Source organism: Crotalus tigris, unplaced genomic scaffold (genome assembly GCF_016545835.1).
Source record: "Crotalus tigris isolate CLP2741 ecotype Arizona unplaced genomic scaffold, ASM1654583v1 scf7180000024309.744930, whole genome shotgun sequence".
NCBI lineage: Eukaryota > Metazoa > Chordata > Lepidosauria > Squamata > Viperidae > Crotalus > Crotalus tigris.
Window position 1 is genome coordinate 40714 of NW_024100481.1, and position 27378 is coordinate 68091.

General features: G+C 51.5%; 1 protein-coding gene across 3 annotated transcripts; it reads left to right on the top strand.

Moving 5' to 3' along the window:
• Window positions 1-428: 428 nt before the first annotated feature.
• On the top strand, window positions 429-26882 carry LOC120299739 (phosphatidylinositol 4,5-bisphosphate 3-kinase catalytic subunit alpha isoform-like). 3 transcript variants are annotated; one of them, XM_039324866.1, is made up of 23 exons: window positions 429-1044; window positions 2886-3048; window positions 3497-3760; window positions 6838-7000; window positions 8540-8749; window positions 10519-10769; window positions 12637-12879; window positions 13727-13812; window positions 14027-14132; window positions 15220-15372; window positions 15512-15646; window positions 16626-16750; window positions 16869-16950; window positions 17938-18102; window positions 18794-18897; window positions 19760-19931; window positions 20227-20333; window positions 20428-20549; window positions 22074-22152; window positions 23832-24002; window positions 24648-24765; window positions 25569-25720; window positions 26258-26882. In XM_039324866.1, the coding sequence occupies exons 3-23, from the start codon at window positions 3572-3574 to the stop codon at window positions 26541-26543; spliced, it is 3219 nt and encodes a 1072-aa protein (XP_039180800.1). In that variant the 5' UTR covers window positions 429-1044; window positions 2886-3048; window positions 3497-3571; the 3' UTR covers window positions 26544-26882. The 3 variants fall into 3 exon arrangements, with proteins under 3 accessions (XP_039180800.1, XP_039180802.1, XP_039180803.1); XM_039324868.1 differs by lacking the exon at window positions 429-1044 and adding an exon at window positions 1700-1888; XM_039324869.1 differs by lacking the exons at window positions 429-1044; window positions 2886-3048; window positions 3497-3760; window positions 6838-7000 and having other exon boundaries at window positions 8616-8749; window positions 10572-10769.
• Window positions 26883-27378: the final 496 nt, after the last annotated feature.

A 27378-nucleotide genomic window follows, 5' to 3' on the forward strand; every position in this document is an offset into this window, starting at 1 on the left:
AGGCCAGCCCCCCAGGACCGCGGCCCCAGAGGCAGGGCTCCCTGTACGTTGCCTGGGGAGGGGCACGAACCCTGGTTCTTCCCTGGTCTGTTGGACCAACCGTCCGGCTTCATCTCCAGCCCGAGGGGGGGCAGGAGAAGTTTCGGCCGGGCCCCTCCCTCCCGTGCCCCAAACCGTCCCCCCGAGGGGGTCCCAGAGAAGGCACTTCTCGGGGGAGGGGGCGACATGAGGGCAGCCATCCTACTTGCCCCCTCCCCAAGACCAGCTCTGCACCCCAACAAGCCCCACCACTGCACCCCTCAAGCCAGCTGGGCTCCCCCAGCTCTCCACCCGTGGGGCCACCCCAAGGAGCCCCCAGCCCCATCGCAGCACAGGGACCTGGGCTACCTCAAGGGGGGGCCGGCCAGCTGAAGACGGTCTGGGGGGGCTCCTGGCTGGAAGCCCACCGCCCCGGGGCCTGAGCTGGGGGGAGGGGGAGCTCTCCAACAGCCCCTCCAACCGGGACCCCCGCCCGGCTGCCCTCTGCGGGAGAGGGAGGGGACCCTTCCCTGCCGGGAGACCCCCCCCATCCCGGGCGGGGCTGCCCTCCCTCCGCCTCCTCCTTCCCTGCCTGCCAGCCGTGCGAGCGGCGCCCCCGGAGCCGGCTCGGGCGCCTGCAGAAGCGGCTCTGCCGGGAAAGGGGCGGGGGGGGACCCGGTGCCGCAGCAGCGCCGCCCCGGCGGGAGGAGGCGACCCGGCCGAGGCGGAGGAGAGAAGAGCCGGGAGCCTCGGAGCGCCGCCGCCGCCGTCTTTGTCCGCAGCAGCAGCAGCAGCGCCGCCGGGAGCCGAGCCGAGCGGAGGGTCGGGCTGTCAACGGGCATCGCCCCCTCCCGCACCGGCCCCCCCTGGGCGCGCCGGACCCCCGGCCGTCCCCCGCCGCTCCGGCCCCGCGGCCTGGCCGCGCTCCCCTCCCCGGGCCGGCGAGCAGCGATGCCGGGCGGCGGGCGCGGGGTCCGGCGGGGGAGCCCAGTTCTGTGACGCAGCCGCCGCCGCCCCCTCCCCGGAGTAAGTAGCGGGGCGGCCGGGCGCTCGCCGGGAGGGGGGCTGCGGGGGGCGTGGGTGGGGGGGTCAGCCGAGGACGCCCCCCCCGCCCGTGTCCCGCGCCGGAGGCTTCCCGGGCATCTTCCCCCCCCCCGTCGCGTGTCTGCGCTTTCCCACGGAGGGTCCGCCGCGGGAAGCGGCGGCGCCTGGCCGGGACTCGCGGGGGAGACGCGCCCGCCTGGCTGAGGGACCCTCCCGGCTGCCCCTCTCCGCTCGGGGGAGGGACCCCCAGGAAAAGCTCCCCCCCACCTCCCGACCGCGTGAACCGGCCGTGCGAAGCCTTCAGGCCCGGATCTCGGCAGCCCCCCCCCCAAGTTGAATCCGGCTCAGCGTTTGAACGGCGGGGATTTGCTCGGTGGGGCCGCTCGGGAGAGGCGGTCGCGGCCGAGCTCTGCCGGGGTCCGGGTCGGCCTCGAGCCCCGGGTCCAGCGGGGTCAAAAAAGTCAAGATGGCGCCCCGCTTGATAGCAGGGCCGAAGCCCCCCGCCCGCCTTCCGCCCCAACGCCTCTTTCAGCCCCTCTTCCCGTTTCCTGCGGGTTGCCTCCCATAAGCCCAGGAAAGCCCCCTCCCCATCCCTGACCCCCATGTCTGAACGCGCTGCTTCCGGAGGGCCACTGAACGTCTGAGCATCCCTCTTGGTCAGGCTCACCTCCCGGGGTGTGTGTGTGTGTGTGTGTGTTTGTGTGAGTGTGTGTGTCTGCGGCAGGAAGAAGGTAACAGAGGAACAATCCTTCGTCCCCTTCAGTTCAAAAGATCCTGAAGAAAAACTAGAACGTTCCAGCCTAAAACCGAGTCAACCTTTTAACAGGTGGGAGGGACCTCGGAGGTCCTCTAGTCCAGCCCCCTGCTCAAGCAGGAGACCCCCCCAGAGACCGTTCCGGACAAATGACTGTCCAGTCTCTTCTTGAAAACCTCCAGGGTTAGAGCACCCTTAATGGAGTCACAAGAGTTGGAAGGGACCTTGGAGGTCATCTAGTCCAACCCCCTGCGGCCCAACGGGACAGAAGCCTTTGGCACCCTTTCCTCAAATTCAGCCCACGGCAGCCAGTCGGACCCCTTTCTCAGCCAAAAGGGGATACCTGCATCCTGGAACTGAAATTGGGCAGATTTTTGGGGGGGGGGGGAATCCTTTGGTGTCGTGGAAATGACCGTAGAGCATTTTATGACATCATAACCAAGGGTCACTCAAGGGCTGGCTGTGGCCGCTTCCTGGGGCTTCCCTGGGCTGCCCTTTGGAGGCAGCCAAGCATCTCCAAAAGTCCCCCTGGATTTTTAAGAACGCTGGAAGGATCCAGTAAGGCAAGGCAGGTGGTCTTCCACTTACGACCGCTCGTTTAGTGACCGAAGCTAAAACGGCACTGAAAAAAAGCAATTTAGGACCGTAGCTTCCCCAGGGCCACCTGATCAAAATTCATTAGCTTGGCAACTGACTCGTATTTACGACGGTCGCAGCGTCCCGGGGGGGGGCTACGTGATCCCCTTTTGCAGCCTTCTGACGAACAAAGTCAGTGGGGGAAGCCGGATCCACTTAACGACCGTGTCACTAATTTAACAACTGCGGGCGATTCACTTTACGATGGTGGCAAGGAAAGGGGTAAAATGGGACAAAGCTCCCTGAACAACGGTTTGGGCTCAGTTGTCGTCGTAAGTGGAGGACGGCTTGCAATCTCTGAAACAATCAGCCAGGAGCTTATGGGTGGCCTGGCGTCACAAAAGCCACCTATTTCTAGGTTCTTTTTTATCTTGATTTTTAAATTTCTGTGTATTTATTTCCTTTAATCTTGGCCTCTTCCGTGTCTCCCTAGCAACTGATGCTGGCTTTGTAGGAGTGCAGTCACAAAGATGACAACTGTTGTGGGCTCCTGAGACCAGGCTGGCCGGCAAGGGGGGTCTGGCCGGCCCCTTCGGAGAAGGGTTGCTTTCTGGCGCATCCGCACGGCCCATCGTCCTCTCCCGCCCTCCTCTGCGGTAGGTAACCGGAGCAGGGGGGGCTGGGGCTGGATTGGCTCCGGGCACACTGTGGGGTTCACCCTTATCCCCCTCCTCCTCCCCCTCCCCCTTTCTCCTCCTGGAAGATCCCCCTAATTGAGGATATTACCTAATTGGGTCATGAAACGTCTGCAAGAGAACAACCCAGCTTAGACACCACCAAGGACCCCATAGTCTTGTTCTTCCTCCTCCTCTTCCTCCTCCACCACCACCACCACCCTCCCCTTTGGGTGTTGAGGGAGATAGAAAACTCTGGTTCTTGATCTTCATCCCCTCTGAAAGTCACAACGGGGCGGGTGAGATCCGGGCTCGGCCATTAGGCCACCACGCCGACCAGTTCATTTACTCAACCAAGGATGGAGATAAGCCACGGTTTAGCACAGCTGCCCAAACCAGACCTTCCTCTCCCTCCGTCTTCCCCCCCCAGGTGAGCCGGGATGCTTTGACCCTCCCCTGCCGCAACTCCGTCAACGTGTCGAGGCCCTCCCTCCCGCTCGTGGCCATGCCACCCCGGCCCTCCTCCGGGGAGCTATGGGGGCTCCACCTCATGCCCCCACGGATCATGGTGGACTGCTGCCTGCCCAACGGGATGATGGTCACCCTGGAATGCCTGCGGGAGGCCACGCTCCGGGGCATCAAGCAGGACCTATTCAAGGAGGCCAGGAAGTATCCGCTCTTCCACCTGCTGCAGGTGAGCCGAGGGCAGGGGGCACACCTGGCCAGTGAGAACAATGAACCAGTGGAACCACCTGCCTCCAGAAGCGGTGGATGCTCCAACACTGGAAGTTTTTAAGAAGAGACTGGACAGCCGTTTGTCCGAAATGGTGTAGGGTTTCCTGCCTTAGCAGGGGGTTGGACTAGATAACCTCCAAGGTCCCTTCCAACTTTATTATTATTATTATTATCGATCATCGCACAGTCAGCCAGATGTTCAGACTGGATTTGGCATTTTGTCTACCTATTGAGTCCTTACCCAGGACCTGGGATAGGCAGATGTGGATGTTTGATGGTATTACAGATCTCGTCGCAGGATGGAAGCAGTTCCTAATAAGGCCGCCTTTTGCAATTGACTAATAGCAAATTTGTCAATGCCAATGGTGTTGAAGTGGTGCTCCAGTTGTTTTGGGATTGCACCCAAGGAGCCTATTACTATTGGTACTACCCTTGCTTGCTTTTGCCACAGTCTTTCTATTTCTATTTGTTGGTCTTTGTATTTTGTTATCTTCTCCAGTTCTTTCTCGTCTATTCTGCTGTCTCCAGGCACTGCCACATCCACTATCCAGACTTTTTTGTCTTTCTTATAGACAATTGTTAAGTCTGGGGTGTTATGTTGCAGGTGCTTGTCTGTTTGAATTCTGAAGTCCCAGAGCAGTTTAATTTTATCATTTTCTATGACTTTCTCTATTTTATGATCCCACCAGTTTTTGCTTACAGGCAAATGATATTTTTTGCAGATCTTCCAATGCACCATTGTTGCTACTTTGTCATGCCGCTGCTTGTAATCAGTCTGTGCAATCTTCTTGCAACAGCTTACCAAGTGGTCCACTGTTTCTTCAGCTTCTTTGCATAGGCGGCACTTACTGTCTGTTGCTGTCTTCTCAATTTTGACTTTGTATGCATTTGTCCTTAAGGCTTGGTCTTGTGCAGCCAGAATTAGTCCCTCGGTCTCTTTCTTCAATTTTCCTGCTCTTAGCTATTGCCAGGTTTTATTATTATCTGCTTTCCCAGCTATTTTTTTCATGTATTGGCCATGTAGTGCTTTGTCTTCCCATGCCTCTATTCTGTTCTTCATTTGGTCTTTCTTGTAGGCCAGTTTGGTCTCTCCAGTAGTCAGTAAGCCTTCCTGATATACTAATTTCAGTGCATCTTCATCATTGTTCTTCAGATATTCTTCCAAAGCCATTTTTTCTTCTTCAACCATCTGATGTACTTGTAGCATTCCACGCCCACCTATTTGCCTTGGTAGATAAAGTCTATCAATGTCACTGCGTGGATGAAGGGCATGATTCATTGTCATTATTTTTCTGGTCTTCCTATCCATTGCTTTTAGTTCTGCTTGAGTCCAGTCCACTATTCCAGCTGTGTACCTAATGACTGGGATTGCCCAGGTGTTGATTGCCTTTATGGTATTTCCTCCATTGAGTTTGGACTTTAAGATCTTCTTCACTCTCTTGATGTATTCACCTCTAATCTTTTTCTTGACTTCAGTGTGCTTGATGTTGTCAGCTTGAAGGATACCCAAGTATTTGTAGTACTCTTCCTCATCCAGACTCTTAATGTTATTTTCGTGGGGCATCTTGATTCCTTCAGTTTTCACTATTTTTCCTTGTTTGATAGCAAGTGTGGTACATTTGTCCAAGCCAAACTCCATTACAATATCTTGGCTATATATACGGACAGTGTTGAGCAGTGATTCTATTTCAGATGATGTTTTTCCATACAGCTTCAGATCATCCATGTAAAGGAGGTGGGATAGTCTGGCAGATGTTTTTGATGTTTGATAGCCATGTCCTGAGTTATTCAGTATTGTTGACAGAGCAAACAGTGCAATGACAAATAGTAATGGTGATAATGAATCTCCTTGAAATATTCCTCTCTTGATATTAACCTCTCCCAGCTTCTCACCATTGATCTGCAACTGTGTCTTCCATTGTGCCATCGATCTTTGCACAAATTTTCTGATGTTTCTACTGACTCCTGTTATTTCGAGGCACTTGATTATCCAGTCATGTGGCAGAGAGTCAAATGCCTTTTTGTAGTCAATCCATGCCACATTCAGGTTGGTCTTCCTTTTCTTGCAGTTTTCCAAGATCATTTTGTCTATTAGGAGTTGATCTTTTGTTCCTCTGCTATTGGGGCGGTTTCCTTTCTGCTCAGGTGGAAAGAGATTGTTTTCAACTAGATGCTGTTGTACTGCATCAGCTACCACATCAGTTAGTAATTTGAAAGTTGTTGGTAAGCAGGTAATTGGCCTGTAGTTACCTGGTGTTGCCCCTTTTGCTGGATTTTTCATTATTAGGTAGGTTTTCCCAGTTGTTAGCCACTATTATTATTATTATTATTATTATTTAAACCGAAGGGGGGGCACCAATTTATTGAAGGGTAGTTGAGGCGCTAAAGAGAAGGGCCCGAGAATCGGAACACCCCCCCCCCGTTTGGGGAAGAACTTGCCGGCTTCCAAATGTGTACAAGTAACACCTTTACAATCTTTACAACAATTAATTCAGAGTTACGACAGCACTGAAAAATGTGACCTAGGGCTATTTTTTCACACTTAACGACCGTTGCAGCCATCCCTGTGGTCAAAATTCAGACAATTGACAACGGGCTCACATTGAAGGCCCAAATTTCAGTGGCCGTGTGAGAGACAGTCGTTAAGGGGGGGTTGCCTCATTTTACGACCTTTCTCGCCACAGCCGTTAAGTGAATCGCTGCAGCTGTTAAGCGAGTCACTCGGTCGTTAAGCAAATCCGGCTTCCCCCCCCATTGACTTTGCTTGTCAGAAGGTCGCAAAAGGGGATTGTGTGGCCCCGGGACACTGTGACCGTCATAAATGTGACTCGGTTGCTGAGCATACGTATTTTGTTCACATGCAACGGTCGTAAGTGTGAAAAACGGCCATAATTCTCTTTTTTTTTGTCCCGTTGTAACTTTGCAAACTGTTGTAAGTCAAGCACTTACCTGTATGAAAAGAGGGGGGTCCATTTCTTTGGGCTCCTTTACCCCTCCCCAATTCCTTGTCCCCTTGGTTTTGTCTCCCCCCACCAGGAGGAATCGTCCTACATCTTTGTGGGGGTCACCCAAGAAGCCGAACGGGAGGAATTTTTTGACGAGTCTCGTCGTCTCTGTGACCTGCGCCTCTTCCAGCCCATCCTGAAGGTGGTGGAGCCCATGGGAAACCGGGAGGAGAAGATTCTCAACCGGGAGATCGGTCAGTCCAGGCCAGGCGATTCGTGGCCCAGCATTCCCCATTGATCCCGGTCTCTGATGAATCGGGGCCCAGATCAACCCAGTATTTGGGGGAGGGATGCCACAAAGAGGAGGGGGTCACGTTATTCTCCAAAGCACCAGAGGGAAGGACGAGAAACAATGGTTGGAAACTGGCCAAAGAGAGAAGCAACCTCGAATTAAGGAGAAACTTCCTGACAATTAACCAGTGGAACAACTTGCCACCAGAAATTGTGGGTGCTCCATCACTGGAGGTTTTTAAGAAGAGACTAGACAATCACCTGTGTGAGATGATGTAGGTTCTTCTGCTTGAGCGGGGGGCTGGACTAGAAGACCTCCAAGGTCCCCTCCAGGTTCTATTCTATTCTATTCTATTCTATTCTATTCTATTCTATTCTATTCTATTCTATTCTTATCATTATTCTATTCTATTCTTATCATTATTCTATTCTATTCTATTCTATTTTCTATTCTATTTTCTATTCTATTCTATTTGATTCTATTCTATTCGATTCTTATCATTCTATTCTATTCTATAATGATAAGAATTTTATTCTGTTGTTATCATTATTCTATTCTATTCTGTTCTGTTCTGTTCTGTTCTGTTCTGTTCCGTTCCATTCCATTCCATTCCATTCCATTCCATTCCATATTCCATTCTATCTCTTATTCTATTCTTTCCATATTCTATTCTATTCTAAAAACAATTCCGTTAGAACCCAGAGAACATTAAGGTTAAGCATTTATATTTTTACACTATTTTATTCATATCTATCTGTATAGGTTTTGTACAATTTTATCCTTTTAATATTGTAGGCTGCCCAGAGTTACTTTGAGGTGAGACAGGCATCCAATAAATATATTTTTTGTCCCTCCATTTTTTTCTTATTTCATTCAAAATATTAAAATACAAAATACAAAAGAAAAAAAAAACATGAAATAGGGAAAACAAAACTAGACTAGAATATTTTAAAAAAAGTGAATTCACATTTTTAATGCCCATTTATTTATTTTTTAATATCCTTATCCGGTTTTCTTTTAATAATAGTAGTAAAGTTGGAAGGGACCTTGGAGGACATCTAGTCCAACCCCCTGCTCAGGCAGGAAACCCTACACCATTTCGGACAAATGGCTGTCCAATCTCTTCTTAAAAACTTCCAGTGTTGGAGCATTTACTGCTTCTGGAGGCAGGTGGTTCCACTGGTTAATTGTTCTCACTGTCAGGAAATTCCTCCGTAGTTCCAGGTTGCTTCTCTCCTTGATTAGTTTCCATCCGTTGCTTCTTGTCCTGCCTTCAGGTGCTTTGGAGGATAGTTTGACTCCCTCTTCTTTGGGGCAACCCCTGAGATATTGGAATACTGCTATCATGTCCCCCCTTGTCCTTCTCTTCGTTTTGTCTGCGCTTCATTTTTTTTTTCTCTTTTGCATTTGGTATTGCAATCTCCTGAACAGCGTTAAAAAAACCCCGAGAACGGATACATACTTTTGATAAACAAATTAATCCAAAACCTTCGCTCCGAAGGGTTTGCCATCGGGATGCCCATCTGCGAATTTGAGCTGGTGAAAGACCCCGAGGTGCAGGAATTTCGGCGCAACATCCTCTCCATCTGCCGTGAAGCGGTGGAGACGAGAGGGTCAACGGGACCCCAAAGCCAGGCCTTGTACGTCTACCCCCCCAACGTGGAATCCAGCCCTGACCTGCCCAAACACCTGTACAGCAAGTTGGACAAAGGTGAGCTGGGGCGGGGGAGGCGGCCAGTTGGGGAAGAAGCAAAGCTGCCTCAGTTTCCCGTTTATTTCCAAGGCGCCGTTTATTCCCGATAAACTGCATGTGGTTCTGGCCATGCTCAGTGCTGCCTCTCCCAGGTGTAAATCACCTGCAGACGGTCCCCGGACATCTGACGGGAGGAGTGCCCCAAAGGGGTCCATGGCTTCTCAAAGCTTGCAAAGATCTACAGGCAGTCCTCAACTTATGACTGTTCCTTTCGTGACCGTTTGAATTTACGGCGGCATTGAAAAAAAAGTGACCTGGATCATGTTTCACACTTGTGACCATTGCGGCATTAACCCAGGGTCACGTGATCCAAATTCAGACCCTTGACTCATATTTATGACGGTTGCAGCGTCCCAGCGGTCATACGATCCCCTTTTGCGACCGTCTGACAAGCAACGTCGACGGGGGAAGCCAGCTTCGCTTCAGTGAGTCACTGAACTCCTGCAGGGGTTCACTTAACTGTGGCAACAAACGGGGCAAAACAAATGTCTCACTTAGCGACAGAAATTTTGGGGTCGTAAGTAGAGGACTCCCTGTATAAAGATGACTCCAAAGCTTTGCAACCCCAGGTCAACTTGAGGCCGATTGCTTAGCAAATCTTCAAAGTCCCGGCAGATTTAGCCAAGTCTGTATTTACAACGTGGACTCAAACTTCTGATGCTTGCCTTCCTGCAGTCACGTGACCACATTTGGGGGAGTCACAACTGGACCCCAGTTGGTTGTTTGCAGCGTCCCACAGTCACATAACTGTGTTTTACGACGATTTTGCCGTGGGCTCACTTAAGATCCATGCCGTTCACTTGACAACTGTAGACTTGCTTGAGGTGTGTAGCTAAAAAGCTCGAAAAAGTCCAGCTGGTCATGTGACGGGCCTGTTTGATGTCTGTCACGAATTTTGACCACGATGGGCCAGCTCCATTGCGGTCATAACTCGGGGAATACCTGTAGATGGAGTGATTTGGCTGTCTGAATAAGATAACTCTCCACAAACTCTCCTTGTGGGCTGAAGCTGCCTTGTATTTATTGGGGGGGAGTCAGAATTAGAATTGTGATTTATTGCAAGGATCTCCAGAATTGTCCGGTTTAAGACTTGTGGACTTCAACTCCCAGAATTCCCTGGGACTAATGCATTCTTTTTGACAAGTATACCCATTGTGGCCTGTTTACTCTCTTGTAATCCCTTCCTCTGCAATCTCTCCGCTCTAGGAAGTAGGAGAGAAAAAAAAACCAGGCATGGCTGGTTAAGGAATTCTGGGAGTCGAAGTCCACAAGTCTTAAAGGGGGGCCAAGTTTGGAGACCCCTGATCTGTTGTGCTGACTGATCAGGGCTTAAGAGAGGGCTAGATCACAGGCACATAAAAGTGTTTGTAAGTCAAGAAATAAAACAAAATTAAATCAGGTCTAAGAAGATTTTCCCATTTTTTTCCTTAAATGCTTCTGAGAATAGGACGATTCCTGCAAAAAGAGAAAACTCATGTCAGTTGTGCTCTTCCCAGGTTTATTAGTTAATTAATCAATTTGTAAAAATTTATTGGCTGCCCCTCTTACCACGGGATAACTCTGGCGCAGCTTACAATGTCAACAATCCCGGAGCTGTGACTGCCGCACAACCGCATACGGGTCCCAGTTCCCCTCCCCTTGATTTTATTTTCTCCCGCGCTTGGCCTCCCGCGGACGCACCCAAGTGACCATTGCTTGTCCTGCTTTTCCCCCCCCCCTCCCTGAAGGTCGGATCATAGTGACCATTTGGGTTATTGTGTCCCCAAACAACGACAAACAGAAATACACCCTCAAGACGCCCCACGACGCGCTGCCCGAGCAGGTGATCGCCGAGGCCATCCGGAAGAAGACCCGCAGCATGCACCTCTCACCCGAACAGCTGCGCCTTTGCGTGCAGGAGTACCAGGGCAAATACTTGCTCAAAGTCTGCGGCTGCGATGAGTATTTGCTGGAGAAGTACCCCCTCAGCCAGTACAAGGTGAGCTCCCCCCCTTCTGATGCTGCAGACGGCCTTTCTCAGCACTTGCGGGGGGGGGCTCCTGTTGACGTCGAGGTCCAGTCGATCCAACAGGAACCATCTCTCGGGAACCAGGAAGCGGGTCTTCTCCCTCTGGAACGGCACACACAAAATCACACACACACACAAACACACCCCTGAAGTCCTTCAGCTCCCATCCTGCTGGTGTTCTGGAGCAGAAGTCCCCAACCTTTTGGGCACCAGGGATCACCGGTTCCATAGAGAGAGGTTTTCCAACGGACTGGAAAGTGCATGTTTTTTTTGTGCAGAGCGGTTGCTGACATGCCGCAGGCCGGTACCGGTCCACATACTGGGGGGGATGGGGACCCCTAGTCTGGAGGACTTTGAAAACTTTGCTGTATTTTTTTTTCCCAAGCTAGGGGCAAGAGTATTGGTGGGGTCCCTGTGGTTGTGTCGAGGGAGTGTGCCTTTTTTATACCTATATTTTTTCTAAGCCTTGAAGTCAGGGGTCTCCAAACCTGGCCACTTTAAGGCTTGTGGACTTCAACTCCCAGAATTCCTCAGCCAGCCGTTTTTTTCCCTCCTCCTTCCTAGAGCAGAACAGAGAGTGGAGATATTGCAGAGGAAGGGATCACAAGAGAGTAAACAGGCCACCATTGGTGTACCCATCAAAAGGAAGGCATTAGTCCCAGGGGAGTTTTAAAGTGTTTGGAGAGTCCTGCTTTAAGTAGTAATTCTAATATGCACTGGAGGGGCAGGAGGAGAAAGAGGAAGAGGAGAAGAAAGAAGAGGAGGGCCAGCCTCCTAGATAGAAGATAGAAGGGTCCAAGGGAAGCCTTGAGACATTCGCCGCTCAGAGGAAAAAATTCTTATCTATCTATCTATCTATCTATCTATCTATCTATCTATCTATCCATCCATCCATCCATCCATCCATCCATCCATCCATCTATGAAATTTATAGGGCCACCCAACTCACATATAGGCAACTTCAGTCCCATTGACCAAACAAAATTTTTAGAGGGCCTTTGGAAAAGAAGCAGGATGGAGGCCTACCGTACCGTGATGTTCCACAGAGAGGGACTGTCACCAAGAAGGCCCTTTTTCACGGTCCCACCAGACGATGATTCCTAGTCCATGGGACCCGTGACGTGCCTTGCCTTGCCGGCCTGGCGGACCCCCTTGCTCCCATCAAAGGCCCGTCCTTTGAATCCAGAGGCCCCAGATATGCAGGGATCCCTTTCAGAAGGACCCGGAAGCTTTGGGTGCTGCAGAATCCACAGCCGGGGAAAAAAGACTCCGTGATCGTCCCCCTCAAGAGTTGCACCCCCTTCTGTGGGGTGGGGTTGGCCGCAGAAGACAACGGGGTGAGCACAGCTGAAGAGCTGTCTCTTCTTCCTTGTCCTCTCTGGTGTGGCCCTCTTCCGACGTGCAGAGCAGGGGTGGCCAGGAAGAGGCCCTCCTGAGATTAGAATTTGGGGGTTTGATTTGGTCAGAAGTAGCCAAAAGAACAAATAAACGAATCGGGCCCGAATCTCTGCTGAAGCTGTTGTCTGCTCTTGACGCTGCCTGGTCTCTCCTCCTCCTGACCTTCAGTGTTTATTTATTTTATTTATGAGACTTATATACCGCTTTAAGTGCAAGCACTCTCTAAGCGGTGTACACCAGTAAGCAGTGTATATATATATTTACATTGCCCCCAACAATCTGGGTCCTCATTTTACCTACCCCGGAAGGATGGAAGGCTGAGTCAACCTTGAGCCGGTGAGATTTGAACTGCTGACCTGCTGAACACGGTCAGCTAAAGTGGCCTGCAGTACTGCACTCTTAACTGCTGCGCTACCTCGGTGTTTCGTTCTTCCTGCAGTACATGAGGAACTGCATCGCCATCGGCCGCCTGCCCCACCTGATGCTGATGAGCAAGGAGAGCCTCTACAGCCAACTGCCGGCCAACGTCTTCGTGCTGCCCTCGTACGCGCGCCGGTCAGCCACCTCCTCGCACGTGAACGGAGACGTGCCCACCAAGTCCCTCTGGTCCATCAACAGCCTCCTGCGCATCAAGATCCTGTGCGCCACCTACGTGAACGTGAACATCAGGGACATAGATAAGGTGGGCGAGTTTAGGTCCACGCTGCCACCTGAAATTATTGCGGGGGGGGGGGTTCCTTGATCTGGCTCAGCAGCCCGGTCAGTTTCCATCTTTTCATATAAGGTCGATTGTGTTGACCCGACAGCAGCAGCTTCTTATTGGCTGAAGTGACGGCCTCTGCATTTCATCCCACATGATCCCAGTCAATTAGATGTGGGTCCCTGAAAAACTCCGGGGAAAGAGATTGAGGCATTGGGAATGCCAGAATGGGGGACCCACCGGAGCAGAGCAAAGCTCCCTCTAGTAGCCATCAGCTGCTCACGATTACAGAAGGATGTGCCGGCTTGCATACCCTCCTCAGTCTTCCATTGTTTGCTACCAATGTTAGGCGTCACCGCCCATCATCCTCAACCACTGGGAGAGGAAGTAACTACAGGGAGACCTCAACTTACGACCACCATTGAGCCCAAAAATGTCTTTTGCTAAGCAAGACACTTTTTAAGCGGGTTTTGCCCCGTTTGACACCTTTCTTGCCACAGTCGTTAAGGGAATCGTTGCGGCTGTTAAGCAAGTAACGTGGTTGTTAAGTAAATCCGGCTTTCCCATGGACTTTGCCCATCAGCAGGCCACAAAAGCTGATCACCCAGGACTTTGCAACCGTCGTAAATAAGAGTCAGTTGCCAAGTGTCTGAATTGGATCGCGTGGGAAGGCTGCAACAGCCGTAAAAGTGAAAAAGGGTCCGGAGTTGCTTTTTTCAGGGCTGTCGTAACTTCGGACGGTCACTAAACGAACGGTCGTAAGTCGAGGGCTCCCTGGAGCGGATTTCAAGCAGGCGAAGCTTTTCATTCCGCTCTCCCTTTGTCCTAGATCTATGTCCGGACGGGAATTTTCCACGGTGGCGAACCGCTTTGCGATAACGTCAACACTCAGCGCGTGCCGTGCTCGAACCCTCGGTAAGGGTGGGAGAAGGGAGAGGTCGCTGTGCCCGGCCTGAGCAGCAGTGCCCAAGGCCCCGGCAAGGGCAGGAAGCTCCTTGGCACGGCCAGCCTGGGGGACGGGGGGCGGAGGCGGTGTCTCCTTAAGGACGGGACGGAAAACAACCGGGAACCCAAGCAGGGGGGACGTCTGGCTGCCTGGCTGATTCCAGCGCCGCCGTTTTGCTCCCAGGTGGAACGAGTGGCTTTCGTACGACATCTACCTGACCGACCTGCCGCGTGCGGCACGCCTTTGCGTGTCCATCTGCTCCGTCAAGGGCCGGAAGGGGGCCAAGGAGGTGAGTGTTGGGGGGGCAGCCCCATCGTTGGACCGGAACTTCAGTGAAGTACGGCTCCACGTACGGCCACGACAGAGCCCAAAATTTCTGTGGCTAAGTGAGACAGTGGTGAAGTGAATTTTGCCCCATTTTATGATTGCTGTTGCTAAGTGAATCACTGCAATCGTTAAGCTTGTCACACAGTTGTTAAGTGAGCCTGGTTCCCCCTTGACTTTGCTCGTCGGAAGGTCGCAAAAGGGACCCCACGACCGTCATAAAGACGAGTCCGTTGCCAAGTGTCTGGATTTTGATTACATGATCACAGGGATGCTGCAACGGTTGTTAAGGGTGACAAATGGTCGTAAGTCACTTTTCAGTGACGTTGTAACTTAAAAACGGTCACTGAATGAAGGGTTGTAAAATCAAGGACTACTTTTGTGTACTTGCCTGCTTTTGATAGTTGAAATAATTCAGATAAAAAACAGTTTATCATAATACTGCCATCTTCGGCATATTGTGCTGAAAACCCCTGGGTGAGGGTGGGTGGCAGTGCTCCCCGCCTCACTGTGGGTTCCCTATTCCAGCAGTCTCCATCCTTGGCCACTTTAAGACTGGTGGACTTCAACTCCCAGAATTCCTCAGCCAGCCATGCCTGTTTTTCTTCTCCTATCCCTTAAAGCGGAGAGATTGGAGACGAAGGGATTATAAGAGAGTAGGCAGGGCCACAATGAGTATGCTCACTATTCCAGGGGTCTCCATCCTTGGCCAATTTAAGACTGGAGGACTTCAACTCCCAGAATTCCTCAGCCAGCCATGGCTGTTTTTTTTTTTTCACCTATCCCTTAAAGCGGAGAGATTGGAGATGAAGGGATTATAAGAGAGTAAGCAGGGCCACAATGAGTATGCTGGCTGGAGAATTCTGGGAGTTGAAGTCCACCAGTCTTAAAGTTGCCACAGTTGGAGACCCCTGGCCTATTCCACGTCCTCCCCTGCCCCAGCCCCCTCCTTCAAGAAAGGCCTCTCTGCTGCAGGTTCAGCGATGCTCAGCGTCAGCTTGAGGAACGGTGGCCGACGTTCCCTGACCCCGTCCCCCCCTTTCCCTCCGTAGGAGCACTGCCCCCTGGCTTGGGGCAACATCAACCTGTTTGACTACAAGGACACCCTGGTGGCTGGCAAGATGGCCCTCAACCTGTGGCCGGTCCCCCACGGCCTGGAGGACTTGCTGAATCCCATCGGAGTCGGGGGCTCCAATCCAAACAAGGTGAGACCACCCACGAGGGGGTTGAATTCCGCGGGAGTCAGTTGATAAGTGGGATCCTCCACGTCAGGGGTGGGTGGGAGGGGAAAGGGATACCCGGCTTTTTGGAGAGGGGGAGTTGACCTCTTTTTTGCTGCTACAGGAGACCCCGTGCCTGGAACTGGAATTCACCTGGTACAGCCACCCGGTGAAATTTGCCGACGCTACCGAAATCGAGGAACACGCCAACTGGGCCATGTCGCGGGAGCTGGGCCTCAACTACTGTATGGTGGGCTTGGTAAGGGGGCCACGGGCTCTGCCCAGCGTGCCAGACCGTAGGAGGGCAGCTCTGGCTGAGGGTCCCCTGGACAGGGGGCCGGACAAGGAGACCCTCCCACCAAGTTCCTCTCTGGCCTAGATTCTACGGGAAAGCCAGATACGTCTATCACCCTGTAGGGTGGGCAATCTTATACAAGGAGTCTCAGACTTACGACAGTTCATTTAGCAACCAAAGTTCCAACGGTAGTGAAAAAAAGCGAGCGTTTTTCAGACTTACGACCACTGCAGCATTCCCCCTGGTCCCATGATCAGAATTTGGATGCTTTAGCAACCGACTCGTATTTGTGACGGTCGCAGTGCCCTGGGGACACTGGATGCTCTTCTGACAAGCAAAGTCAGCGGGGAAGCCCGATTGACTTAACAGCCGGGCTCCTGACTTGACAAGGGCTGAGGTTCACTTAAAAAGGTCGTAAAATGGGGCAAAACTCACTTAGCAACGGTCTCGCTTAGCGACAGAAATTCTAGGCTCAGTTGTGGTAAGCTGACAACTACCTGTAGCCCGGTGGGGAGGGGGATACAATGGTTCTAGGTCAGAGAATCCTAACCGTGGCAATTTTCAGGTGGGTGGACTTCAACTTCCAGAATGCCCCCGCCAGCCATGCAACTATAAGATTGGTGGACTTCAACTCCCAGGATTCCCCAGCCAGCCGTGCAACTTTAAGACCGGTGGGCTTCAACTCCCAGAATTCCCCAGCCAGCATACTCATTGTGGCCCTGCTTACTCTCTTATAATCCCTTCCTCTCCACTCTCACCGCTTTAAGGGACAGGAGAGAAAAAAACAGCCATGGCTGTCTGAGGAATTCTGGGAGTTGACGTCCACCCACCTGAAAATTGCCACAGTTGGCAAAGGGTGTTCTAGCTGCTTCTGTCTTGCTGTGATCCATAGAGGGGAGGGGGATGACATCTCTTCCCCCCACACACACACACCCTCTTCCAGAGCAACCGCCTGGCCCGCGACAGCTCATTGGATGAGAGCGAACTGGAGCAGCTGCGCAACGTCTGCAACCGGGACCCCCTGTCAGAGATCACGGAGCAGGAGAAGGACTTCCTTTGGCGCCACCGGTGAGTGGGTGGATGGGTGGGTGGGTGGTTGGGCCGGACAGCCAAGATGGGCTGGACAGCTGCGGTGGCTGCCCCCCTCGGCCCGGCCTTGCCTTCCACGGCCCCCCTCTCCTTCCAGGCACTACTGCCTCAACATCCCCGAGACCCTGCCCAAATTGCTGCTGTCCGTCAAGTGGAATTCGCGAGACGAGGTGGCCCAGGTGAGCGGAGACCAGCATCCTTCGCGCTCCAGCCGGGGCCCATGGGAAATTTGCAGGGGGGAGGGGAGAGAGCAGCCACTGATGGTTTGGCTCCTGGCAGGCAGATGCCCCCTCCCCAAATTGCTCCTCTGGGCCTCCTTGATTGGGCACTGTGAGGTCCAGGCCCTTTAAAGCAGCCGTCTCACATTTTACAGGCCGTCCTTGACACACAACAATTTGTTTAGTGACCGTTCAAAGTTACAACGGCACTGAAAAAAGGGACTTTGGAGGTCCTCTAGCCCACCCCTCTGCTCAGGCAGGAAACCCTTGCAGAATAACAGAGCCGGAAGGGGCCTTGGAAGTCTTCTAGTCCATCCCCCCTGCTCAGGCAGGAAACCTTATCCCGTTTAAGACCAAGGGCTGTCCAAATCTCTTTTCTTAAAAGCTTTCAGTATTTGCAATTCACTTAAGAACTGCAGCAAGAAAAATCGCAGACTGGAGCAAAACTCGCTTAGCCAATGTCTCACTTAGCGGCGGAAATTTTGACCTCCATTGTGGCCGTGAGTCGAGAACGCTCTAGAGTTGGCAGCACCGGGAACCTTCCGGCAGGCTCGGGAGACCCCCGCCGTGAACTATACCAGGGATAGGCAACCGTGGCTCTTTTATGACTGGTGGACTTCAACTCTCAGAAGCCTGTTTACTCTCTTGTAATCCCTTCCTCTGCACTCTGTCCGCTCTGAGAAGTAGGAGAAAAAAGAACAGGCATGTCTGGCTCAGGAATTCTGGGAGTTGAAGTCCACGAGTCATCAAGGGAGCCATAGTTCCCCCCATGCTGGCTGAGGAATTCTGGGAGTTGAAGTCCACGAATCATCAAGGGAGCCATAGTTCCCCCCATGCTGGCTGAGGAATTCTGGGAGTTGAAGCCCACCAGTCATAAAAGAGCCAAGGTTGCCTACCCCTGAACTATACCATTTTCTATCCCCCCCCCGCCTGTTCCCCCCCCCCCAGATGTACTGCCTCCTGCGGGAATGGCCGCTGATCAAGCCGGAGCTCTCCATGGAGCTGCTGGACTGCAACTTCCCGGATCCAGTCATCCGCGAGTTCGCCCTGAAGTGCCTGGTCAAGGGACTGACCGACGACAAGCTCTCCCAGTACCTCATCCAGCTGGTGCAGGTAGATGACCTTGGAGGTCATCTAGACACGCTCCCTGCTCAGGCAGTTGACCCTGTATTATTTCAGGTTCCAATCTCTTCTCAAAAACAGAATGACAAGAGTTGGAAGGGACTTTGGAGGTCATCTAGACCCACCCCCTGCTCAGGCAGGAGGCCCTGTATTATTTCAGGTTCCAATCTCTTCTCAAAAATGGATTAACAGAAGTAGAGAGCTGGAAGGGACCTTGGAGGTCATCTAGACCCACCCCGTGCGCAGACAGGAGACCCTATGTTATTTCAGACAAAGTAGCTTCCAGTCTCTTCTCAAAAACAGAATGACAGAGGTGGAAGGGGCCTTGGAGATCATCTAGTCCAACCCCCTGCTCAGGCAGGAGACCCTGTATTATTTCAGGTTCCAATCTCTTCTCAAAAACAGAATGACAAGAGTTGGAAGGGACCTTGGAGGTCATCTAGTCCAACCCCCTGCTCAGGCAGGAGATCCTTTATTTTTTCAGGGTCCAATCTCTTCTCAAAAACAGAATGACAGTTGGAAGGGACCTTGGAGATCATCTAGACCTACCCCCTGCTCAGGCAGGAGTCCCTTTACCATAAACAGGATCTCTTCCTTTCCTTGGTCCTCCCCCCCCCCGGTGCCAGGTCTGCCCCCTCCCTCTGAAAGGCCCGTCTCTGACTTGTCCGTTGTTTCCTCCCAGGTCCTCAAATACGAACAGTACCTGGACAATCCCCTGGCCCGCTTCCTCACCATGAAGGCCCTCACCAACCAGCGGATCGGCCATTTTTATTTCTGGCATCTAAAGTGAGTCTGGGGGGGGGACATAGCTGGGCTGGATGGAGGGACTGGGGACACCGGCTTGCAGAAGATTGACAGGGTGAGCCGTAGCCGGTCCTGGCTTCGCTTATTGATCTTTTACAGTTTTTAAGCTGGATTTCCCACAGTAAGACTTTTTTTTTTTTTAGAACTCTTTTAAAAGGAGCAAAACAGCGTCCCAAATAAATTCAGCCCCAGTTCAATTCATTCTTTCCAATAATTGGTAGTTCGGAATGCAGGCTGTCTTCGACTTATAACAATCTCAACAACGGTCTCACTTAGCACCAGAAACGTTGAGTTCCATCGTGGTCGTAAGCCGAGGACTCACCTGTAATTGCAGCCCTGTCGTTGGCAGGTCAGAATAAGGGGTGAAGCAAGAACTGGCCTCTTGTTAATTTAAATCAGGGTCTTCAAACTTGGCAACTTTTAAGACTGGTGGACTTCAACTCCCAGAATTCCCCAGCCAGCCATGCCTGTTTTTTTTTTCACCTATCCCTTAAAGCGAAGAGATTGGAGAGGAAGGGATTACAAGAGAGTAAGCAGGGCCACAAGGAGTATGCTGGCTGGGCAATTGTGAGAGTTGAAGTCCACCAATCTTACAGTTGCCAAAGTTGGAGACCCCTGCACTATATCATGTCCTCACCTATCCCTTAAAGCGGAGAGATTGGAGAGGAAGGGATTATAGGAGAGTAAGCAGGGCCACAACGAGTATGCTGGCTGGGGAATTCTGGGAGTTGAAGTCCACCAATCTTAAATGTTGCCAACTTTGAAGACCCCTGATTTAAACCGGTCTCTGTCGAAAGACCCTGAAGGAAAGCCCAGATCGCCACGGTTGTCTCCCCCTCCCCAGATCGGAAATGCACAGCAAGCCGATCTCCCAGCGCTTCGGGCTGATGCTGGAGGCCTTCTGCCGGGGCTGCGGGATGTACCTGAAGCACCTGAACCGGCAGGTGGAGGCCATGGAGAAGCTGATCAACCTGACCGACATCCTGAAGCAAGAGAAGAAGGACGAGACGCAGAAGGTGCCTTCTGGGGGTGGGGAGGGGGAACCCAGTGGGTGGGTGGGGGGATTGTCTTGGAGGGCAAGAAGGAGATGGGGTGGTTTGCAGTGCCCGGCTGGTGACTCAGAGGGGCTCCTGTCCTCCACCCCCCCTTCTAGGGGGCAAGGAAAACCTCCCTCCTCCAACACTAGGAAGTTTTTAAGAAGAGACTGGACAGCCCTTTCTCTGAAATGAGAGAGATTATCCTGCCTGAGCAGGGGGTTGGGCTAGATGACCTCCGAGGTCCCTTCCAGCTCTGTTATTCTGTTTTGTTCAGATGCAGATGAAGTTCCTGGTGGAGCAGATGAGGCGGCCGGACTACATGGAGGCCCTGCAAGGCTTCATCTGCCCGCTCAACCCCGTCCACCAGCTGGGCAACCTCCGGTGAGAGCCCAGGCAGGGCTCCTTGGGGGGGGGAGGCCGTGATGGGGAGGGGTCTTCTAGCTGGCCCCCAACCTGGGCCTTGCCTCTCCTGCAGGCTGGACGAGTGCCGGATCATGTCCTCGGCCAAGCGTCCCTTGTGGCTCAACTGGGAGAACCCGGACATCATGTCCGAACTGCTCTTTACAAACCACGAGATCATCTTTAAGAACGGAGACGGTGAGTGGAGGGCAGGCGGGGGGGGGGCAGGGAAGTTCTCAAGGGGCAGAATGAAGCGTTACTACTGCTTTACAAGGCCTTGGTAAGGCCACACTTGGAATACGGCGTCCAGTTTTGCTCACCACGATGTCAAAAAGATGTTGACACTCTATTACAGCGGTTCTCAACCTGCGGGTCGGGACCCCATTTGGGGTCGAACGACCATTTCACGGGGGTCGCCAAACAACGCAGTCCGCCATTCCCCCCCCCCCTTTTCCTTAGCTGTGCTCCTCCCTTTGATTCTATTGGCTTTGGAAAGCCAATAAAAAAGACTCTCTTGAATAGAGTCTACTTCTATTGGCTTTCCAAAGCCAATAAGAATTGTCCAGGCTGTCTCTGCCCTGCTGAGCCCGCCAAAAGTCCCATTCTGCAAACGGTGCTGCACCAGTTGAGTAGTCCTCGACTTACAACCGGTTGAGTAGTCCTCCACTTACGACCGGTTGAGCAGTCCTCCACTTACGACCGGTTGTGGGGTCGCGGCATTAAAAAGGTTGAGAACCACTGCTCTAGAAAGAGGGCAGAGAAGAGCAACAAAGAGGATGAGGGGACTGGAAGCTGAAACATACAAGGAACGGTTGCTGGAATTGGGCATGTCCAGTTTAATGACGAGGAGGGACAGGATAGCCGTCTTCTGATAATTTTGAGGGGCTGCCTCCAAAGAAGAAGGGGGGGGGTCCACCTATTCTCCAAAGCACCAGAAGGCAGGACAAGAAGCAACGGATGGAAACTGACAGAGGAGAGAAGCAACTGGAATTAAGTAAAAATTTCCTGACGGTGAGAACAATTAACCAGTGGAACGACTTGCCACCAGAAATTGCGGGTGGAGATTTTTAGGAAGAGACCGGACGGCCCTTTGTCTGAAATGGTATAAAGTCTCCTGCTTGAGCAGGAGGTTGGACTAGATGACCTCCAAGGTCCCTTCCAGCTCTGTTCTGATTGATTGATTGATTGATTGATTGATTGATTGAAATGGTCTAGAGCAGTGTTTCTCAACCTTGACCATTTTAAGGCATGTGGATTTCAACTCCCAGAATTCCACAGCCAGCATTGCTGGCTGTGGAATTCTGGGAGTTGAAGTCCACATGCCTTAAAATGGTCAAGGTTGAGAAACACTGCTCTAGAGTCTCCTGCTTGAGCAGGGGGTTGGACTAGATGACCTCTAAGGCCCCTTATGTTATTCTGATGGTATCAAGGGGCTAGATTGGGGTCTCTGGGGGGGGGTGAGGCACCGTTCAGCGCCCCTCCCCGGAGACCGACCTGGCTTTCTTCTCTTGCATCCTTCAAAAGGTACATGGAAATGTTGGGGGTCCCGCCTGGATCTGACCCCCCCCCCCGTGGGTCTGGAGGCCCCTCTAGCCTCTTTCGGGGCCTGGCCTCCCTGGCTTCCCCCCCTCCCCATCAGCCTGACCTCATCCCCTACTGCGCAGAGGGCCACTTGCTCTCCCTCCGTGCTGGGACCCTCACCCTTCGCTTGGTCCCTTCCAGATCTCCGACAGGACATGCTGACCTTGCAGATCATACGGATCATGGAGAGCATGTGGCAGAACCAAGGACTGGATCTCCGGTAGGAAGGATCGCTGGGGGGGGGATGGAGGGAAGGAGACCCTTGGGGAAAGGGCAGGGGCTCAGCCAGCCGTTAACCACTTTGTTGGGTGGACAGCCCCCCTTCTAGAGAGCCCAGGGCCTGGCCCAATCCTGGGAGAAACCAGAGGAGACAGGGGCGCTGCCTGCAGAGGGCTGGGTCCTCTCCAGGACAGTCCAGTGTAACACTGGATGGTGCTGGGCAGGGAGCTGGCTGGACACTGAATAGAATAGAAATAAGAATAGAGTAGAATAGAATATAGGAATATAGGAATATAGGAATATAGAATAGAGTAGAATAGAATATAGGAATATAGGAATATAGAATAGAATAGAATAGAATAGAATAGAATATAGGAATATAGAATAGAGTAGAATAGAATATAGGAATATAGAATAGAATAGAATAGAATAGAATAGAATAGAATAGAATAGAATATAGGAATAAAGAATAGAATAGAATAGAATAGAATAGAATAGAATAGAATAGAATAGAATAGAATAGAATAGAATAGAATAGAATAGAATATAGGAATATAGAATAGAGTAGAATAGAATATAGGAATATAGAATAGAATAGAATAGAATAGAATAGAATAGAATAGAATAGAATAGAATAGAATAGAATAGAATAGAATATAGGAATAAAGAATAGAATAGAATAGAATATAGGAATATAGGAATATAGAATAGAGTAGAATAGAATATAGGAATATAGGAATATAGAATAGAATAGAATATAGGAATATAGAATAGAGTAGAATAGAATATAGGAATATAGGAATCTAGAATAGAATAGAATATAGGAATATAGAATAGAATAGAATAGAATATAGGAATATAGGAATATAGAATAGAATAGAATATAGGAATATAGGAATATAGAATAGAGTAGAATAGAATATAGGAATATAGGAATCTAGAATAGAATAGAATAGAATAGAATAGAACAGAACAGAACAGAACAGAACAGAATAGAATAGAATAGAATAGAATAGAATATAGTAATATAGAATAGAGTAGAATAGAATATAGGAATATAGGAATATAGAATAGAATAGAATATAGGAATATAGAATAGAATAGAATAGAATATAGGAATATAGAATAGAATAGAATAGAATAGAATATAGAATAGAATAGGATAGAGGAATAAAGAAGAGAAGAGAAGAGAATTAGAATAGAATGGAATGGAATGGAATGGAATAGAATAGACGCTTATAAATGTTGGACCTGCTTTGCAACAGGCGGGGGCAGTGAAAGTCATTTTTCTTGCAATAGATGCGTCAGTGTTCAGTTGGGGGAGGAATAATATAAGTTTTTGTCCTTTGTTTTTAATTCATTTTTTTTAAATGTTCTCATTTAGTTTAGTCTCTGTTCATTTTTTTTTCTTTTCGATTTGATATGTTAACCTCCCGAATAAAACAAAGACAAACCTGAAAAGTAAAAAAAAAAAAAAATTAAAAAGCCGGGAAGAAGAGACAGGAAATGGGGCGTGGGCTTGCTGCAGGAGAAAGCTGGTCCTGCCCTGCGAAGCCCCCCCCCGCCCCATTTGGGATCAAACCCTCCCCCCCTTCTCCTGCTCCCTGGCCTACAGCTCCAGGCATTGGGGGCCGTCGGCTGGGTGGGCTCCGGGCCTGACCGCCCCCTCCCTCCTTGCAGGATGCTGCCCTCCGGCTGCCTCTCCATCGGGGACTGTGTGGGGCTGATCGAGGTGGTCAAGAGCTCCTACACCATCATGCAGATCCAGTGCAAAGGGGGCCTGAAGGGGGCGCTCCAGTTCAACAGCAACGCCCTCCATCACTGGCTGAAGGACAAGAACAAGGGCGAAGGGTCAGTGGGGGCGGGGATGGGGAGGGGGCCCACAGACCCTGGGCCAAGGGGCCCACAAGGCTCTTCGGCAGGGGGAGGGTGGGCAGCAAGCAGCTTTCAAGGCTGGCTCGAAGGATGGCCCGGTGCAATCCATCCGAATAGAGCTGGAAGGGGGCTCGGAGGTCATCTAGTCCAACCCCCTGCTCACGCAGGGGAACCCTGGACCGTTGCAGACAAAGGGCCGTCCAGGTCTCTTGTTAAGAGCCTCCAGTCACCTCAGTTCTTCGGAAGGGAAAAAGCTTCCTGCATGAGAGGCGAAACGTTTTTAAGCAAAAAAAGCCAAGGTTTTTCTTGTTTTGGAAAAAAGCATCCCAAAGGGAGAAATTTCTTGACGGTTAGAACAATTAACCAGTGGAACTCCTTGCCTCCAGAAGCGGTGAATGCTCCAACACTGGAAGTTTTTAAGAAGAGACTGGACAGCCATTTGTCCGAAATGGTGTAGGGTTTCCTGCCTGAGCAGGGGGTTGGGCTAGATGACCTCCAAGGTCCCTTCCAACTCTATTATTATTATCATCATCATCATCCTCAGGCCACCTCCGTGATCTGGAGGGTGGAGACTCTCCAGGGGCCTTTTTGCAGGGCTGGTTTTTCTCCTTGCCCCTCCAGGTACGACGCGGCCATTGACCTCTTCACCCGCTCCTGTGCGGGCTACTGTGTGGCCACCTTCATCCTGGGCATTGGGGATCGTCACAACAGCAACATCATGGTCAAGGACGATGGGCAGGTGGGTGCTTCCCCTTGGCTGCCCTGCTGGCATGGAGCTGATGCCGAGGCGCCCCCTCTTTGTCCCCTATCTATCTATCTATCTCTACATGGGGCTATCCTTGAAAAGTATTCGGAGACTACAGTTGGTCCAGAATGCAGCCACGCGGGTGATAGTGGGTGTTCCTCGATACACCCACGTTACACCTATCCTCCGTGAGCTGCACTGGTTGCCTATTGGTCTCCGGGTCCAATTCAAGGTGTTGGTCATTACCTTTAAAGCCCTATATAGCTCAGGGCCAAGCTATTTGCGAGACCGCCTACTACCTCATTGTTCCCTACGTCCGGTTAGATCCCACAGGCTGGGCCTCCTTCGGGTCCCGTCGGCCAAGCAGTGCCATTTGGCGGGGCCGCGGAGGAGGGCCTTCTCTGTGATGGCGCCCACGCTTTGGAATCAGTTCCCCCCGGAGATTAGGACCGCTCCCACCCTGTTGGTCTTCCGTAAGCTACTTAAGACCTGGCTTTTCCGGCAGGCCTGGGGTTTATAAAATCTGACCCCTGGATGAATGTTACTGTATTGTTTGTTTGTCAAGTTATGTTGTGTTTTTATTGTAAACCGCCCGGAGTCCTGCAGGAGTGGGGCGGTCTATAAATTTTAATAAAATAAAATAAATAAAATATCTATCTATCTATCCATCCACCCATTCTATCTATCCACCCTATCTATCTATCTATCTATCTATCTATCTATCTATCTATCTATCTATCTATCTATCTATCTATCTATCTATCTATCTATCTATCTATCTACTTATCTCTCTCCAGCTCTTCCACATTGACTTCGGACACTTCCTGGACCACAAGAAAAAGAAATTTGGGTACAAACGGGAGCGGGTGCCCTTCGTCCTGACCCAGGACTTCCTCATCGTCATCAGCAAAGGGGTGCAGGAGTGCACTAAGACCAAAGAGTTCGAGAGGTGGGCACGGGGGGGGGTCCTCACCAAGCAGGTCGCCATCCCTCCACCGATACCTCCCCCCCCCCGGGCCTCCTTCGTTCCCATCCCCAGATCCTCTCTGAGCAATGCAGCCCCATCCATCTGCGTCCTCTCCCTCCCAGGCCTTCCATTCCCCTCCCTCCAGGGCAGGGGTAGGCAACCTTGGCTCTTTTAGGACTGGTGGACTTCAGCTCCCAGAATTCCTGAGCCAGCATGGGGGAACTATGGCCCTCCTTTATGACTTGTGGACTTGTGAACTCCCAGAATTCCTCAGCCAGCCATGCCTCTTTCTTTTCCTCCTCCTTCCTAGAGTGGAGAGGAAGGGATTACAAGAGAGGCCACAATGGGTCTACCTATCAAAAGGACTGCATGAGTCCCAGGGAATTGTTGAAGCCCACAAGTCATAAAAGAGCCAAGGTTCCCCACCCTTGGCCCAGTGTATCTCGGGGTGTGTCCCCCCCCGGTTTTTTTCTTTCCTGCCCCAGCCAACCCATCTTCTTCATCCTCCTCCTCTCGCAGGTTCCAGGAGATGTGCTACAAGGCCTATCTGACCATCCGCCAGCACGCCAACCTGCTCATCAACCTCTTCTCCATGATGCTGGGCAGCGGGCTTCCGGAGCTGCAGTCCTTCGACGACGTGACCTACCTGCGCAAGACTCTGGCGCTGGACAAGACAGAGCAGGAGGCCCTGGAGTACTTCACCAAACAGATGAACGAGGCCCACCACGGCGGATGGACCACCAAGATGGACTGGATCTTCCACACCATCCGGCACATGCCGCTGAGCGAGGCCAGCCACGACTGACCTCAGGGAGGGTGATATGGACCCTCGCTCGGGCAGGGCAGCCCCTTCCGGAGCCCCCTTGATTTGTCAGAGACCCCCTTGGGTCCGTGTCCTCTCTTGGGACCAGCCGAGAAGATCTGGTGGACCCGGAGAAGATCAAGGAATCAGGGCGGACCTGAGTTTTCTGCCCTCCGAGCCCCCTCCGAGCCCCCCAGGACAGTGATCTCGAGTGGGATCACAGCCTCCTCCAAGCAACAAGGGGCTTTTCTCTGCGTTCAACCCCAGAGACCATCGCTCTGTGCTCAGAGACCCTTCCTCAACCCTGCCCTGAAGCTTCCTGGGAAAAGCGAGGGTGCTGCAGGCCGGGGGGTGGGGGTGGGTGAGCAACAGGGAGGAAGGACCAGGGTGGGGGGGGTCCTTTTCCCACCAGAGAGCAATCAAAAGACAAGGGTAATACTTGAAAACGTCTGGAGTCAGAAAGGAAAAAAAAAATCATAATTATTTTCTCTCTCTTTTTTTTTCAAATAAAAATAATAAAAAAAAAACCACACACACACATTTGGAAGTGTATCGGCCTCTAGAGCAGGGGTTCTCAACCTTGGCCACTTTAAGACTTGTGGACTTCAACTCCCAGAATTCCTCAGCCAGCAAAGCTGGCTGAGGAATTCTGGGAGTTGAAGTCCACAAGTCTTAAAGTGGCCAAGGTTGAGAACCCCTGCTCTAGAGGCTCATTGTTTTTTTAAAAAATATTGCTTGCTGCAAAAGGCAAACGGAGTCCGACGGCGCCTGTTTCCGCCCTAACGCATTTCACAGATGAAAAGTTTGTTTTCCAAATCAAAGGCTGATTTTATGAAAT

What these genes read in the sequence shown, in the direction of transcription:
- LOC120299739 (XM_039324866.1), top strand. Translation starts at nt 3,572, where the DNA reads ATGCCACCCCGGCCCTCCTCCGGGGAGCTATGGGGGCTCCACCTCATG. An exon ending in GACTTCCTTTGGCGCCACCG is followed by an intron (nt 16,751 to 16,868) that starts GTGAGTGGGTGG and finishes CTCTCCTTCCAG; the next exon opens with GCACTACTGCCTCAACATCC. An exon ending in ACCTCATCCAGCTGGTGCAG is followed by an intron (nt 18,103 to 18,793) that starts GTAGATGACCTT and finishes GTTTCCTCCCAG; the next exon opens with GTCCTCAAATACGAACAGTA.